The 18,019-nt window shown below is 42.3% G+C and overlaps 1 protein-coding gene across 4 annotated transcripts in view; it reads left to right on the top strand.

Moving 5' to 3' along the window:
- Positions 1 to 18,019, top strand: part of Kiaa0319l (KIAA0319 like) — a 94,011-nt gene that overhangs the window by 44,831 nt on the left and 31,161 nt on the right. For all 4 annotated transcript variants that reach the window (XM_021652541.2, XM_060379540.1, XM_021652542.2 and 1 more), the window contains exons 4-5: positions 14,327 to 14,573; positions 16,518 to 16,619. In XM_021652541.2, the coding sequence (XP_021508216.1) occupies positions 14,327 to 14,573; positions 16,518 to 16,619 (349 nt within the window). The remainder of the gene's footprint in view (positions 1 to 14,326; positions 14,574 to 16,517; positions 16,620 to 18,019) is intronic.

The following is an 18,019-nucleotide window of genomic DNA, read 5'->3' as shown; positions in this document are numbered from 1 at the left end:
TTAAAAAATAACTTTTATTTGCCTAATTGTTGTTTCAGGGGCTTACTACCTCTGTCTGCTAACCTAGACCTAGTCCTGCAAACTTCTAGTCTCCATCCAATCTAATCTAGGCCTAGAATGTTTTCAGGCTCTGATACTTATTGTTTAATAAGCTCACCCTTTCTAGCTCTTTCTGAACTCTGGCTGGCTAGTTCAACTGAGCTGTTCTGGCTCGAATACCTCTCCAAGCTGATAGATTCAAACTGGCTTCTCTTACTTCTGACTGAATTGCTCTTCTTGGCCTTAAACTAACTCTAGAAATCTGTTCTTAACTTCTGGCTCCTTCTCATTCTCTGGCTCATTCTGTCTTTACCTGTGTCTAGATTGTTCTGTCTTCAACTTGCCTCTGTAAAACTCTCTGGTAAAACCGCCTCTTCTTTCTCTCCCTCTGCTCTGCTCTTTCTTAAGTTGCCTCTCTTTCTTTGTTCTCATGAGTGTTGGGCATATCCTATTCTTTCAGATCTTTCTCTGGTTTGTCACTTTGTCTGCTTCTTAATTAGTGCTAAAGGAACTTTTATTCGACTGATTCAATTGTTGTCTAGAAGGCTTACTGGCTCTGTCTGCTAACCTAGGCCTAGTCCTGGAAGCTTCTAGCCTCCTTATAATCTAACCTAGGCCTAGAATGTTTTCAGCCTCTGAGACTTACTGCTTAATAAGCTCACCCTTTCTTGTTTTTACTGAGCTCTGGGCTGGCTAGTTCAATTCAGTTGTTCTGACTCAAACTCCTCCCAGCTGACTTATTCAAGCTGGCTTTTCTCTAGGCCCCTGAATTGCTCTGCTTGGCCTCCAACTAACTCAAGCAATCTGCTCAAATCTCCTGACTCCTTCTCATTCTCTGGTTCCTTTAGTCTTCATCTGAGTTCTCTCTTTGCAACCTGTCTCTCCTTCACTGTCCCGGTAAAACTGCCTCCTCTTTCCCTCTGCATTTCTTCTTAGTAACTTCCCTTTCCTCTCTCTTCTCATGAGAATTGGGTGTATCCTATTCTGTTAAATCTTCTCTGATTTGTTGCCTTTTCTGCCACTCAATTAGACAACACTTTCATACATGGGCTTTAAGGAGTGTTAGTGAATGATGGGCTGGTGTCTTAACTGGGGTCCCTAGAATGGGCCTAGCCTTCAGTGAAGCAGTGAGAATTGTGACCAATTTGTGTTGTTAAAAAACAAAAACAAAAAAACACCTATCAAGTCCAACTTGTGCTGCCCAAATACTCTTAATGTGTTATTTGCCTTCTACCAGAGCATGGATGATTTCTTAGGGCCCACACTATTACAGAAAGCTGACCTTTTCTCTCCCAGCAGCTAATAATTGCCAGTAGTTTCTTGGCTAGGGTGGAACTTAGTGCCCAACTCTCCTCTGTAGTGCTGGGATTTGCTTTGCCTGTGGTTGAACAAGTCTTCTGTGTGTTGCCATACCTGAATTCACATGAGCAGCAGGCCTGGTGTGTAGAATACACACCATTTCTGTACAATCATCTGTTACATCTGGCTCTTAGATTCTTTCTTCCCCCCCTTTCTCTGAGCCTTTGGAGGACACAATATAGTATATATGTTCCATTTGAGGCTGAACATCCTGCAATTTCTTTATTTTGTTTTCAAGACAGGGCTTCTCTGTGTAGTCTTGTCTGTTCTGGACTTGCTTTGTAGACCAGGCTGGTCTCAAACTCACAGATTCACTTGCCCCTCCCTCCCAAGTGCTGGAGATACAGGTGTGCACCACCTAGCCTGGCTATTCTGCAGTTTCTTATTCTCTACATCTAGTTGTGGGTCTCAGTGTTAATTATCAACTACTGCAGATAGAAGCTTCTCTGATGAGGATAAGAGATGCAGGGATCTATGGGTATAGTGTAAGTCATTAGGATTCAGTTTAATGCTATGTCCATTTAGCAGAAAAATACTAGCAGATTCTCCTCTAGGGCCTATGACTTGTCTACCTACAGGTTCTTGGACCAGCGATGGTGCCAGATAGCTTTCATTTTGTGGAATTTTTCACTTAGTCTTTTTTTGGATTGCAGTGATCAGAAGTTACTTAAACCATGGAAAGTGAAACCACAGATAAGACAGACAGCTCTAGTTAGATGTCACTGTGCATTGAGTGTATTGGAAAAGGACAAAATATATATAGCTCAATAGAGTAGGCTCTTCAGGCTAGAACGATGCTTTGCTATCAGTCAAAGTAAGTGAAAGATATAGAAAAGAGGATAAATAATTGCCTTAGACTTGGGGTCACCAAACTTTAGCAACTATCAGCTTTATTTGATGTTTGTGTTCAAAACAGATCCCTGGGCCCCAACTCCAGAATTTTAGAGTCTGCAGGTTTAGAGTGGGGCCTAAGAATTTTATCTTCTAAGTTCCCAGGGATCACTAGTGCTCTGGTCCAGGAACCATACTTTAGACCAGCTGCCTTATAAGATGGGTAGGAGTGGGGAGGTAGTATGGAATATAGAACATGGGATTAGCCTTAAGCATGGGATTAGCCATAAGCAGGATAACTTCTTCATAGTGATGTGGAGGAAGGATTTCATGGATTTCTAAAGTGGGTATTTATAGTTTTGCTAAAAGGAATTCTTAAGTCATTTCTTGGTTCTTCAGAAGAGTGGTAGATTATTTATGGAAAATGGAAGCAGAAACAGATAGGGTGATGGTAGGTGGACAATAGGCAGGAAGATGAGGGGTTTGGGAAGAGTGGTAAGGGTCTGAAGTAGCCTTTGTGACAGAAGATGGCAAACTAGGGAAGGAAATAGGAACTCTTCTAGGGAGCCTAGAAGCTGGAGACCGGGTACTTGCAATAGTCCACTGATCTTTCCAGTTACATGAGTCTTCTCAGTAGCTCCCAGCAACCCTACCAGGAAAAGGCTGGTAGTTTGACTCATCCAAGTTAGGAAATTTGCTAGGTGGTTTGTGCAAAAGGAAATTGGGGCATGGAAATCAAGGTTTTCAAGGCAGTAGATGACAGAGAATAAAAAAGCTATGAAAGGAGGCAAAGATAGGAGGAGCTGGCAGGTAAAATGCAAAAGCTTGATGTTTAGAGGTTTTCATGGTTGCAGCAGACATTGAGGAAACAGTGTGGCTATGGGGAAGGGCTGGGGGTAGGATGTTTGAAGTTAGGTTGGGTTTATAGAAGTTGTGATAGTAACAGGATCTGAAATATAGCTGTGCAAGACATTGCTGAAGTATAATGGAGATGCTGTTGGAGACAAGAACTCAAAGAGCTCAGGAAGCCTCAACACGTTAGTGAGTTGTTCTTGTGGGAACTGAGATGGTCTTTAATGATTTATTTATTTTTTAAAAATTGTATGTGTATTGGCGTTTTGATTGTATACATGTCTATGTGAGAGTGTCAGATCCTCTGCAACTGCAGTTACAGACAGTTGTGAGCTGCCATGTGGGTGCTGGGAATTGAACCCAGGTCATTTGGAAGAGCTGCTGGTGCTCTTAACTGCTAAGCCATCTCCATCCCCTGAGATGGTCTTTAACATGGTGGTGTGAACAGCAGCAGCTAATGTTCACTGAGCACTTCCTGGGTGCCAGGTAACATTCCATGCCCTTTACATATTCTATTTTCAAGCCACATAGCAGTCTTACACAGTATTGTTACTCTCCCTGTTAGAGAGAAGAGACAAAGGGGGAGGAAAAAACCTAGCCACCCTGCTAGTTTATGACCTGGGCAGTGTGAGTCCACCCAGAGTCTATTCTTGGAACCCTCTTACTCCTGAGGCAGGACCTTCGATGAGGAGGGGATTTGAAAGCCAGATGTCAACACCGTGCGGAAAGTAGGCGTGATGAGTGAGCTGGGGTGACAGCTGTGATAGGCGTTGAAATGAGTCCAGCAGATTGGCAGGAAGATGTATTTACAGAAGGGTGGAAGAGTGGCAGTTTGCAAAAGGCATGGTAAGGGCAGCACAGGCTAACTAGAAATGGATCAGTGAGACTGAAGATACAGGAGGCTTCCACAGTCTTCTGGAAGACGGTGAAAGCAGAACCTGGGCTTTACGAGATGCAGTTGCATGCTGGATGGAAGACCTGGGCTTATGCTGGCTGGAGACTTATTTTTCCCTCTTGTTTACCTGTGTCAGTGGCACAGAGTTTGCTGTTACTGAACAGCATTTCTGGAGCTCTGTGGTCTGATGGAGTAGGTGGACATGAAGGAGGACTGCTGCACATGAACTTGGGAGTAGGAATAGGTCTTTGCTGCAGGAAGTACTGCACAGAGACATTGCAGAGTTTGATTTCACAGGAGGACTTCAGAGCCATAAAGCTCTGCTAGAGTTTTATGCTAGTCTTAGGAGCTTCATGCTTACCCTCAAGGCCATGGAAAGTTCTGGAAGTTGGTAAAGTTACCTGTGCACTCCATGTATTTAACTGGCAGGCATTTCTTTGAGGAGACAACTTGAGAGTTCAAACTTCTGTTTAAGTAATAAGGAAAAGTAGTTTTTGTCAGCGATGACTGGCCAGCACCAGTGGTTTCTAGTTTATTCTGTTTTCATCGAGGTAGCTCAAACAACTGCATCCAAAGATGGGAGAAACTGTAGCCTGCATTGCTGTGGTCTTTGCTGAAATGCCGGTAACACTGTAAAGTCACTGGCTTGTCAGGATGAATTGTTCATTCCTTTGGAAACATGTACCTATGATGCCCAAGGCAGATGCTGTGGACGGTCCACATTTTTGAAGTGGGGAGTGCCAATAATTTCCTTTTCTCCGTTTAAAAGAGGTAAAATTAGTCTTGCTTGGCTTGAGTACTGTACTGTGTGTTATGAGCCTCTGAGCTGCAGTTGCGGCAGAAGGAGCAAGGAGGCTGGTTAATTGGGTCCTGGAACAAGCACTGTGCACCTGGTTCTCTGCCCCTGGTAATTAGCTGCTGCCAGTCCTGCTTTGTGAAGGAGGCCAGGAAGGAAGGCCCACATGAATGACAGTTTGGCTTTAGGAAGACTCAGGTGTTCTCTGTGCCATGGTCATTCCCATTCCCGTCACTGGTTGAAGCAGTGCAGCTTCTACAAGCCTTTCATCTGCACAGCTGTCTGTTGCTTGCTTCTCCTGAGAACTCCTGTGCTGAGGGAGGCCTTGTAAAGCCTGAGTTTATCAGAAGATAAGGAATGGGGTGTGGGCAGAAGAACAACTTACATAATAACCAAGGACAGCTTTTCTAGCAATTCGTGAGTTCCTTTGTTGTTTTGTCATGCCCCGCCTCAGCTCTCCGTGGTTTTCTGCTTGCTTTCCTTTGGTTTGTATTTTTAATTTTTTTCTAAATCCTTTAGACTTGTAAAATAATTGCCAAGAGTTCGTTTATTCTTCTGGTTATTACTCTGATAAATTTGGAATCCCTTGGGGCCTAGCTTTCTTCAACTTCTAACTTAGTTACCTAGCAGACAAGCTAACAATCTTTACCATTTTTTTTTAAATATGTATAGCCCTAGGTCCCCTTCTTGGCCTCTGACTAGGATAGTTTGTGTGGGTCTCTCTGCCTCATTTAGACTCTCTTGTACTGTCCCTGCATGTAGACCTCTAAGCATCCCATCTCCCCACTGTAATCCGGTAGAAAAGGCTTATTACATTACCAGAAAAATTGGGCAGCCTGCTCCCTTGTTTTGTGTGGAATGACAGAGATCTCTGCTGCTCAGCTTCCTTTCTCAAAGCCTTAGTTTCTGAACCACAGCACTTCTCATTTTCCCCTACCTCATAGTTGTCCTAAAAGCATCTTTAATATTCTGCTTTGCTGTGAGCAAGCAGAGAAACTGTGTTAGCTCCCTCATTGTCTTAGTCTGTTGTCACAAACAGCGTGACTATGAACAACAGAATTTTCTTTTTTACAGTTCTAGAGGCTCAAGATGAAGGTGTCAGCAGATCAGATATTCAGTGAAGAACCAGTTCCTCATAGGTGCTTGCTTCCCCTCACATGGTGGAAGAGGCAAACAGACTCCATAAGCCTGTTTTAGAAGGGTAGAACTCACCTCTCAAAGGCCTCATGTCCTAAATACCATCTCCTTGAGGGGTTAAGACTTCAATATACAATTTGGAGTGTGCACAGACATTTATTCCATAGAACTGCTGAATAAAATTTGTTCAAAATTGGAACCTTTTTAGATGGCTGTGTCAGCCTACCTTCTATCGTGTCCCCACACATTTCAGTATTATTTCATAATTTTTTTTGAAGTAAAATAATTTGTTACACGTTTCCTTCTCTTATTCCCTTATAAAGAAATACACAAATAAATAAATGATGAGCTATTTCTTTAAAACTAAAACGCTAACTTTAAAAAGCTTGCAGTTTTCTACTTCTGGGAATCTAATCTTGAGCAGTGACTCCTAAAGAAACAGCTCTGTGCACCTGTGCACAATGACAGGATTCTGTTTGTTTTGTATTTATTCATTCTCTCTCCCTCTCTGGATAGTGTCTTGCCATAAAACCCTGTCCTGGAATTCACTATGAGCCAGGCTGACTTTGACTTTATAGCCTCTGCCTCCCATTGCTGGAATTACAGGTAGACGCCACCTTGACCCGTGACATTTTCACACATGTATCTTTCCTTCTTACTATGTAGCTCTGTTTTGCCTGGAATTTACTATGTAGATAAGGCTGGCCTCAGACTCACCAAGACCTGCTTGCTGCCTCCTGAGTTATGGGAATAGAGGAATAAATACACACACACACACACACACACACACCTTGTTCTTATTTTACTCCTCCCTTGTTACCTCTTGCTGGTCCCTTTTCTACCTCCAAAATAGTCCCCTCTTGCTTTCCTGATACATATAACTCCTACTTTTTCCTTCTTTTTTCCTCTCTCCTCTCCTCCTCTTCTTTTTTAAAGACAGAGTATCACTATATAGCTGTCCTGGAATTTACTATATAGGCCAGGCTGTCCTTGAACTCATGAAGATCTGCCTGCTCCTGCCTCCCAAGTGCTGGGATTAAAGAGATGCATCACCACCACTCAGGTTTGTTTTCTTTCTTAATTAACATCTCATGCTGCCCTTGAAGGATGTAGCTAAGGATAACCTTGAATTTATAATCCTTTTACAGTTCTGAGATTATGGGTGTGCACCCCTGCACCCAGTTTATATGTTGCTGGGCATTAAAACCTCGGGCCCCTTGAGTGCTAGTGAAGCACTCTAGAAACCGAGCTATATCCCCAGCACCTCACCAAACCCCTGTATCTGAAGAGACTGAGCTTGGACAGTGGCGGTGCTGAAAAGGATGCATACATAGGGCTGTGAAGATCTGGGGCAGCAGGATGATTGTCTGTGATATAATCAGGAGTAAAGTAAAGCCCTTCAAAGTGGGCATGCCCATTGGTGATGTCCTGGAAGCAGAGCTTTGGAGGACAGGGGAAATGTGTTTTATTTTCTGAGTCTTGAGTTATTTTCAAGAGAAGGCCAGAAGAAGGTGCCTGTTCCCACTGAGCCATCACTCCAGCTCCCATATTGTTATTGGTGTTGGGATTTTTTGTTTGTTTGTTTTTGTTTTTCAAGACAAGGTTTCTCTGTGTAGCCTTGGCTGATATTAATAATTTCTATTTTCAGCCAGGTGTGGTGGTACACACCTATAAACCCAGCCCTCAGGGAGGCAGGGGCTGGTGGATCTCTGTGAGTTTGAAGCCAGTCTAGTCTACAAAAGTGAGTCCAGGACAGCCAGGGCTACACAGAGAAACCCTGTGTGACTCACTCCCCCCCCCCCCGCAATTTTTTTCCTTGCTTTATTCTGCTGTTTGATTTCATTCATTTTTTTTTCTGGATTCTTTGTTTTCCAGTCTCGTTTTGTATAGTTTATTTTATGTGCATTGATGGTTTGTCTTCATATATGTCTGTGTGAAGATGTTGGGGCCCTATTGTATTTCGACATTAATATTTACTATTGATATATTGTTTAGTAAAGCCATGGTTAATCCTAAACAGCTGTATAACCAAATCACCACACAGAGACTAGGATTTATTTTGTTAACCTAGAACACAATGCTGGGCAATAGTTATTCCATCCTAAACCTCCAAGTCCACATAGTTCCTACCATTCAGAGTCACCCATTATACTTGCTTTTAGTTCATTTTTCCACTTGGTTCCAGGACCTCTCTCCCAGCTTCTCCTCCCCCAGCTTCTGTTCCTTTTCTCCCTCTTACTCCTTCCTCTCCTCTGGCTCTCCCCTCTCCCTCCTACTCCTTCCTTTCCTCCTGCTTCCTTCCCCTCCTCCCACTCTGAAGCTGGATGTCCCACCCTATCCTCTCCATTGCTCAACATTGTGGCTGGTTGTTTTAATTGACAATTTAGAGAACAAATGGTGGCATGTTTACACAAACCTGAGACAGGTGATGCTAAGAATAAGTATCACAATGCAATGTCTGGATTGAAACCAGATAGTGGGAGAGAGAAATCAGCATTTGAATAAACAAGGGTAAGGTGTATACATTCCAAAAGAACATTATATCAGCAGGGCCCCCTGGAATTGAAGTTACGTAGTTTGTGAATTGTCTTGTGGGTACTGGGGACCTGCCCCTTTGGGAGAACAGCTGGTGCTTTTAACCAATGAGCCGTCTCGCCAGCCCTCTACCCTAATTTTGTTTGTTTGCTTTATTTTACTTATTTGTTTGTTTATTTGTTTGTTTGTTTTGAGGTAGGGCTATTCTGTATAGTCCTGGCTGTCCTGAAATTTGCTCTGTAGATCAGGCTGACCTTGAACTCCTAGAGATCTGCCTGCCTCTGCCTCCCAAGTGCTGCTAGCCTTCAAGGTGTATACCACCACCGCTTGGCTGGTTTCTACTCTGATTTTTATTATTGCACTTCTTTGACTCCATTTGCTTTTTATTTTTTAAGATTTAATGTAAGATCACTAATTTGAGACTTATTTATTTTTTTCTCTGTCTCTACCTCCTCTTCTCTCTCCCCCACCTTTTTTAAAGATTTATCGTTTACTGTGTATGCAGATCTCATTCTAGATGGTTGTGAGCCATCTCTCCAGCCCCCTCCCCATCCTGTTTTTGAAACAGGGTCTTTTTGTATTTCCTAGAATTGCCTTGAGCTCATAGCTTCAGCCTTCTGAGGGCGCTGCAGTGCCTGGTAAAGTTCTTTGTGGTATAGTTACAATGATTGTTGTAAACTATATAGTATAGATCTTTACATTAAATTCTGTTATTTCACCTTTATTAAAGTATTTTCATTGCTTAAATCTTGACCAAGTTGAATCTTACTTTCAGCACTTTAAAAAATATTTAGTTTTATTATGTGAATTGGGGTGTGTGTTCATGAGGGTATGGGTGTCCATGGAAGGCAGAGACATCAGATTCCCTAGAGCTTAAGTTGTAGGTGGTTGTGAGCTCCCTGACGTGTGCTGGGAATTGAACGCCACTCCTCTGCAAGAACAGGGTGCCCTCTTAAGTGTAGTAATATCTTAGTTTGCATGTTTCTAGAATCTTAAGTATTCCTGAGTATATATGCTTGTCTTATTTCTCTGGGTGCTTAGATGAAATTCTCTTTGGCACCATTGTAAGCATTTCAGTAGCTATTCTTGAGTAATGTTATGCTTGGGGCTTGTTGCACTCTATGCTAGATGTGGGCTTGCTGCTTTTTAGCTTGGAAAATAGTTGACGGTGTTTCTTGAGACGTGTGTTGCCCGCCTTTCCTGTCTGCCCTTTGATAACTCTGTTTACAAACTTGGGCAACAACTTGGGTCTGTTTCAGTTTACTAATGCTTTGTTCATTTCTTTCTAGTCTATTTTTTCTTCTCTTGTTTTAGTTGAATACTTTCTATATAAAATTCTTCAAAATTTCTCTACACTTTCCAAACCTGTCATTAACTCACCACAGTGAAAAGCCAGGCGTAATGCACATAATTTCAGCACTTGGGAAGTGGAGACAAGAGGATAAAGAGTTTAAGGTTATCCTTCACTACTTCATGAATTCAAGGCCAGCCTGGGCTATAAGAGACTTTATCTCATAAAACAAAAACAAAAACAAACAAACAAAACTATACAAAGAAAAATCACCACAGTGCATTTTTCATCTTAGACATTGAAGTAGTCATTTCCAGAAGCTTGCCTTCTGTATACTTACTGAATATAGTAGTAGCTTCCTTCTAGTCTGTCAGAAATACCAAACCCTGTATAAACTACATTATCTTACTATATGAACATACTTACTATGGAGCTTAATACATAAATTAGGCATAGCCAGGGACTGTCTGCTATCACCATATCACTGAATGCTTGAGCTAATCAAATTATGAATAATAAAGGTTTCTTATAGATCATAGGTTCAGAAGTTAGTCTGTGGTTGGTTGACAGGCCCAGTGCTAGGGTAGGAATCCAGGGCCTCACATATGCTGGATTAGGTCTCTACCACTGAACTATATAACACCAGCCTGGATCAGTTTTTTTTTTTTTTTAATTTTTAATTAATTTCTGAAAATTATTATTAATGTGTATGTGGTGTGGTGTGTATATATGTGTGCATGTGTGTGTGATGTGAAGTAGGGGGCATGTATATACCAGTGTCTGTGGTAGTCAGAGGATAACCTCATGGAGTTGAGCTCTGGGATCTGAACTCAGATCATCAGGCTTGCAAAACTATCATTTTACTCTTCTCTGCCCAGAATCAGTTTAAATTGGATTGAGACTTTTCCCTGTGCCAGAACTTACCTCTTACATCTCCATGTCTGGCTATAAGTGAGGCACTTGCTATTACAAGTTTGCGTAGGAGGTTGCTGGTGACTTGGTGCCACTCACTGTAGCATTCATGCGCTTTGCTCTGGCATGTGACCAAACCATTTGAAAAACAATTTGATCTTTTGTTGTGTTGTTTTTGGTTTTTTGAGACAGGGTCTCATTTTGTAGCTCTGGCTGTCCTGGAACTCCTAAGTAGACCAGGGTGGCTTTGAAATCATGGAGATGCCTGCCTCTGCCTCCCTAGGGGGATGGGCCAGTTTCCTAGCAACTGTATCTCTAGTGGGTGGGGAAAGAATGCAGTAAGGCGGGTTCTTCCCCTCAGGGCATTCCTGGACTTCTCCATCCAGCCTTAGTTCAGGCCTTAAACTTTAATAATAATAGCTGCTGATTTTTAATCTTTTGGTCTCTCACTTATCATTTATTCTAGCTTGACTAGAAGGAGAAGTCCACTGTGTATGTGTTGACATAGGGTCTTCTGTAGTTTGGGCTGCTGTCAGAGTCATGAGTTTCCTGCCTCTATCTCCCAAATCTGGGATTATAGGTGTATGCCACCAAATCTGGCTTTTCTCATGCTTTTTAAACAATTTTGATAATTTGACATGGTGACGTGGTGGCACATGCATTTAATTCCAGCATTTGGGAGTCAGAAACAGGTGGATCTTTGTGAGTTTGAGGCCAGCATGGTCTACAAAGTAAGTTCCAGTATAGTCAGGTCTACATAGAAAAACAAAACTGACAATGGCATCTTTGTATTGGAGTCATTTCATGCATTGGCATTCCCAAATTCTGTTTTGAATTTTATTTCCTTTGCTCATATGTCTTTCATTTATCTATCTGTTCACTTATTTATTTTTAGTTTTCTCTGTGTAGCCTTGGCTACATTTTGTAGAACTGGCAGGCCTTGAACTCACAAAGATCCCCCTGCCTCTGCCTCCAAGAGTGCTGGGACTAAAGGTGTGTGCCACCATGCCTGGCTTCATATGTTCTTTTATTGTAGTTTTCCTTTTCTGTGGCCTCAGCTACTGTCTGGGAACTTGAATCCAAATCTGAGTCTTTATTGCCATTTCCCAGAGGTGTTGTAGATTCGATGTCTGTAATATAACTTGCCCATTATTTCCCTGTATTCATCTTAGTTTTTGACATTAGTGTACAATCAGCTTTCACTCAGGCTTCAAACACTGCTGTTACCTCAGACTCATTTTCCCCAAATCCCAGATCTATTTTGGCTTTCCACATATTAGATCTTTAATATTTTGAAATCCATCCCACAGGAGGAATTCCAGTGATGATGGCAGAGTGAAGTGGTCTCCTGAACCTTCACAGATAATAATGATAAAGAAAATTTTTTAAAGAAAAAGAGCATAAAGGAATTGGAAAGAATTCAGAAGAATATAGAAGCTAGAGGAAGGTTTAACTTTGAAAGATGGAGACCAGAGGTGATAAAATGTTCATTTGCACTTAAAAAAAAAATGTTGCCTGAGGGCATAAAATAGGCTCCCTACTAGAGGAGAGTTGGGGGAAAGGGGGAGTCTGACTGTCTTGTGGTCAGGACCAGGAAGCACAATAAAATTTTTGCACATTTAGCAGGAGACCCTTTTAAGAAACAACAACAACAAAACTCAAAACAACAAACCACAATGAAAGTGAGCCCCATAACCTGACTGTAAGCTACAATCAATTCCTGACTAAACCTCTGTACTGTACCCATGTGGGAAGACTGCAGGAGGCCTGGTGAGGAAGCACACGGCAATGAGGAAGACAGAGGTCCATCTGTGAAGACAGTGTGTGCCAGGTTGAGCTTCAGGTCTATTGCCTTTTACACCAAGTACATATTCTAACCTTGGGGAAGCAGCTGGTCAGTGTCTGGAGACTTAGGGTTTGAGATGTCAGAGAACAGAGTCTGTGACTGAAGTTAGAGAGAAATCCAGATTCCCCTCTAAGAAAAGAAAAGAGCAACAGCTCTCAACAGGCCATTTGTATCACCACCTTCAAGGCTTAGGAAACATCTCAGAAGAGGGGACAGAAAGAATGTAAGAACCAGAGGTTGGCAGAATGCTGTGAAATAGTCTCCCGGACATAGTGTGACAGTTGCTCTCATGAACCTGCTGAAGTTGTGGTTCACAAGGCCTGCATAAGGTCACCCTGTCACCATTCTATTGTGTATGGAGGAGGGGCTCATGAGACCTCATGCCCCGCCCTTCAGGAACTGTGGGCAACTAATGTTTGCTGGAGGAGGGGATAGCATTTCCTTTTCCTTATCTACTGATAAGTTGCCCATGTTCTGATGTGTGAGTTTATGTTATGTGAATTATGTTTCTGGTAAATTAATAATCCCTACCACCAATCTGGCTGAGCTACTCTCCATTCCTCATTTGGCTGAATGTGGTGTTTTTGTTGTCCCTCTACCTCTTCAAACCCCTGCAGTGTAATGTCATCTGTAGACACAATTGTGTCATTCTCTGCATATGATCCTTTAATTGCTCACCACTGCGGCTCCTTGAAGTGGCCAGTAGTGCCTTCTGTCTGTCCCTTCCCTGCTTCCTGCCTTTCACTGTGCTTATAGCATTTAGTTCCCAATGCACTGTGCTAATTTCATGTCTGTGCCTATGTTCATTCTCTGCCCTTAGCCTTTGTGTAGTAAACAGCTGTTTGCCTTCTAAAACTCAGCTTAGGACTCTTCTTGCCCAAAAGCCTGGAAAGGAGAAAGGGTGATAGGCTCTCACTTATTTCTTTGGTTCACCAAGACTTTGATAGGAAATATTTACCGTTTGGGCTTATTATGTTTTTAGTTTGCTTTCCTCTGCTAGTTGAGCATAATATTTGGTAATTTTTTAATTTAAATTTTTTTCATGTGTATGGGTGTTTTGCCTGCATATATATCTATACACTATGTGTGTGTCTGATCCCCACAGAGGCCAGAAGAGGGTTGTTAGATTCCCTGAGATATGATTCCATGTGGGTGCTGGGAATTGAACCCAGGTCCTCTGGGAGAGCAGCTAGTGCTCTTAACTGCTTAGCTATACCTTCAGCTCATGATGATGATGATTTTGTTTATTTGTTTTTGTTTTTGTTTTGTTTTTTCTAGACAGGGTTTCTCTGTGTAGCCCTGGCTGTCCTGGACTCACTTGATAGACCAGGCTGGCCTCAAACTCACAGAGATCTACCTCCTCTGCCTCCCAGAGTGCTGGGATTACAAGCATGCACTACCACACCCAGCTTCTGATTATTTTGTTTTAAAGAAAGTTTATTTATTTTTATTTATTTGGTATTTTGAGACAGGTTCTAACTCTGTAGCCCAAACTAGCCTTAAATTCTGGGCAAACTTTTGCTTCACCTTCCTGAGTGTTCGAATTATATGTTGAGAGTCACCATGCACAGCTGAAGAAACTTTTGTATGGAAAAAACCAGAAGATTCTGTTAGTTTTTGTCTTTCATTTGTGGTTCTGAGGACCAAACCCAGGACTGGCATACACCTGGCAGTCAGTCTGTATCTGCCCACGAGCCTGCATCACCAATTGTAACACTATTTGAATTTGGGTGGTAAGATTAATTTCTTCACTGTCTTTGACATCATTTAATGAGCCTAGCCCTATGAGTCTGTCACTTTTGCTTGCTACAATTAATCTTTCTATTTCTTTAGGATCGCAAAGCGGTGACAGTTCCCAGGCCTTTCACCGCCGGCCACACTACACATACTCCTGATTGGCCAAAGAATGTGTCCACCCATCCTGAATCATCAGAGCATGCCAGTCCTGCGTCCAATACTCAGCATGTAAAAAGCACTGAGCACAGTCCAACTGACACCCCTCTTCCAGTGGCCCCCTCCTACAGCTATGCCACCCCTACACCCCCGGCCTCCTTCCAGAGCACCTCAGCATCACACCCAGGTGAGGCCCTCCGAGGTAAGGAGGACATGGAGTATTTGATTAAAATTTTCTCATTTAGAGGAGAGAACAGAGGAGGAATGCCTCACTGCTGTACATGAGGGACAAAATAAATCAGTTTGTGCCCCTGAAAATGTGGGATTTTTAGTCCCAGATCCCTCATTCAGTAGCTGCCCAGCTGTGGGACTTTATGGAGCTCATTTTCTCAGAGCAAGATGCTACTGGGGGTTAAAGGCACAGATTTGCCAGGTGTGGCGTTGCACACCTGTTATCTTGGTGGAGGCAGGGGAACCATGAACTCCAATCATTCTTGTCTGTGAGTCTGAGACAAGCCTGAGCTATTTAAGACCATGTAAAAGAAACAAGCAAAAACATAAATGGGGAATATTTGAAGAACGAATGCTTAAAAAAAATGAAGAAATAGAGGTGCAGGGGGCTCTGTTGCATTGTTGCACCTATCTGCCTCTAAAGCCTGGCTGTGGGTCATCGTTTGCCGGCCTGATTCTCAGAACGTCTTGATTTCCAAAACGACCATAGAAGAGCTTAGACCCAGAGCTTCAGCTTAGTGAGCCTGCTTTGTGGGGTGGGGCATAGGTGGTAGGTAGGTCCTTCATCGGTGGCTAATGGGTAAACCCCAAAAAAGTCAGGGACGAAGCATAATCAGTGAGTACAGTTCTTTGCCACTTTCAATTTCCTAGGGTCCCCCTTTTCGGTAATGGAACATGACATTGTGGTATTCCAGTCCCGAAGCAGCATGCAATTTCTGTGTTCAGGCAGATGTCTACAGATTTTCCCTGTAACTGAAAGATTTGGCTTGTACTGTGTTGACTAGCTAATTTTGGTCAGTTATACTTTCTCTGCATATAATAGCTGCTTCTTCTTCTTCTTCTTCTTCTTCTTCTTATTATTATTATTATTATTCTTTTTTCTTCCCCCTGAAAGTCTCACTAGAGAGCTTTTATTCCCTCTCCTGGGGCAGCTGTAGGCTGTAGCTTCCGTAAAGGATAGTTTCATTTTTCTCTAAGTGCAATGTTCCCGAGCAGAGGCAGATAAATCTCAAGCGTGGTATTTGTCCAGGAAGCCCTTTCCACCCCAGCCTTGGAATACAAGTTGACTAGCCTGTTGTTTGCCGTAAGGTCTCCTAGAATTGAGGCCTCATATCACGCCAACAATTACTGCCAGAGGAATAAGACTGAACCAGTGGTTTTCAGTGGTTTGAGTCATCTGCTCTCCCAGCCCTCAACAATAATGTGAGAAACTCAAACACATAGGAGCTAGGTGGCAAGTAGTGGGAGAGTAGCACATTCCACTTATGTAGGAGAGTAACACTGTAGGTGTCTTATAAAGATTGATGTATGTGTCATAGCAAGACCGGATGGCCTGGAGTAAGTGGGGAAACAAGCGGGAGAGCAATTAGGGATCTTAGAATAATCTTAACAAGGAGTCAGTAGTTCTGGCAATTACAAAAAAAGAGATGGGCTTTCTGACTGACCTTTGCCTTTGTTATTATGTATCTTATTAAAAAGGTATTTATCCCATAAAAGTGGTCATTGAGACAGAATTTGAACTCTTTGGCAAGTAGTTTATAAAGCAGATCTGGAGACGGACATCAGTTGAAGTGCAGTGGAGAAGAAATCAGCATTTAATCTGGTGCCGCAGTGAAGTGTTCTGAGGGGGGGAAGGGCAGGAGTGAGTGTCACCAACCTGACTGCTGGGGGATTTACACTCCTCTTAGATTTGCTAACTAGCAGCTCACTGATGACCTTGAAAGACCCCTTTCAATGGAAAAGTGGATACCTAATCAAACTTGTGGGGATTAGGGAGTGGACAAGTAGCAGATGAAGATGGTGGCTGAGGGTGACTCAGGAAAGGGGCCTGATCACAAAGGAAGGGGAGGCACAGCAGTCTGGATGTGCTTCTGATAGCAGTGCTGTCACTTTGTTTCAGCTGTGAAGGATCTGGTGGTGTCTGCTGGGAGGAGCGTCCAGATCACCCTGCCTACGAATGAAGTTCAGTTAAATGCTTTTGTCCTCCCAGAAGCAGAACCAGGTAAGATACCTCTTTGGGAAACATTTCAGTTTGCACTGGTGTCTACAAGCCTCAATTCATTTGCTTTTGCAACAACCCCGTGAAGACAGGATTACATGTGGGCATACAAATCTGTGTGGACACAGGAGGCGGCGCTCTGCCCCACTGGAGATCAGCTGCTCTGTGTCCTTAGCAGTGCTGAGTCCCACATGTGCTAGATAAGTGAGTGTTTTGCTGTAGAGCTACCCTCCAGCCTGATGTCCAGGCTGTGCCAAATCCTAATTCACTCATTTTATCTTAATTATTTTAAGCAAATGACTTCTGAGTTTTTATTTCTCTGTAAAGAATGAAACGATGATCCCTATTTCACAAAGTTACCTGAAAGAGCAAAATGTAACAATATAAGTGACCTTGTTCAGTGCCTTGCTGATGCTCTTCAGTGTGAATCTTTTATATACGATTGTGTTCTGTCCATATAAAGAACAAAGCTGGGGATATAATTCAGTGGTAAAAGGAGAAGAGGAAGGAACCAAGACTTAGATTATTCTGTTTATTTTGGCTAAACAACTAATAAATATGAGATATAGAACTTGAAATTATTCAAAACTGTTGGTAATATAGATTTGTTACTTGAAAAAGTCATGGCTGGCAAGATGGTACAGTGCATAATGGCTCTTGCCACCAAGCCTGATGACCTGAGTTCAAGTCCTACTTGAACTGATACCTACAAATTGTACACACAAAAACACACACAGTGGGGAAGTAAACTTAACAAAAAGTTTTAAAGAAAAAGAAAGTACAAGCTTTGATCTGGCAAACAAAATTTATATTTATAAGTTATATGAGTTGGTGATAAGTTTACTGTTTAAACCCTTGTCGTATTAGCATTCATTTCATATTTTAAGTGTAAGGTGCCTCGTTAGCACAGTAGGTAGCTTGTCAGTATCATATTTTAAGTGTATATTACTATACCAGATGTGACTCATAAAACAAATATAATCTCGTAAGAGCACCTGTGACCAGACTGGAGCATTGGAAGTGATTGGAAGTAACAAGTTACTTTTATTAAAAGGCTCACCAAGTAAAGTGCGCTTCCTCTTTCTGGCAGCCCTTCCATTTTATATCTCCATGTTTCCAATTCACTATTCTTTGTTGTTGGGTCTGGAGAGACTGCTCTGTGGTTAAGAGTATGTTCTGCTCATCCAGAGCACCTGAGTTCCCAGCACCCACACTGGGTAGATTATAACCACTTGTAACTCCAGCTCCATTGGATCTGATCCCTTTAGCCCATAGGGCACTGTTGCACATACCCTAACACAGACACATATTACACATAATTTTAAAATAATGAAAATAAAAATTTAAAAATGTTTTTGTTGTTTTGGAAACAGAGCCTCACTCTTTTGGCCTTGAACTCATTG

Source organism: Meriones unguiculatus, chromosome 3 (genome assembly GCF_030254825.1).
Source record: "Meriones unguiculatus strain TT.TT164.6M chromosome 3, Bangor_MerUng_6.1, whole genome shotgun sequence".
NCBI classification, from domain to species: Eukaryota; Metazoa; Chordata; class Mammalia; order Rodentia; family Muridae; genus Meriones; species Meriones unguiculatus.
Note: the sequence above shows the minus strand (reverse complement) of the source record. Positions and strands in the feature narration are given on the sequence as shown.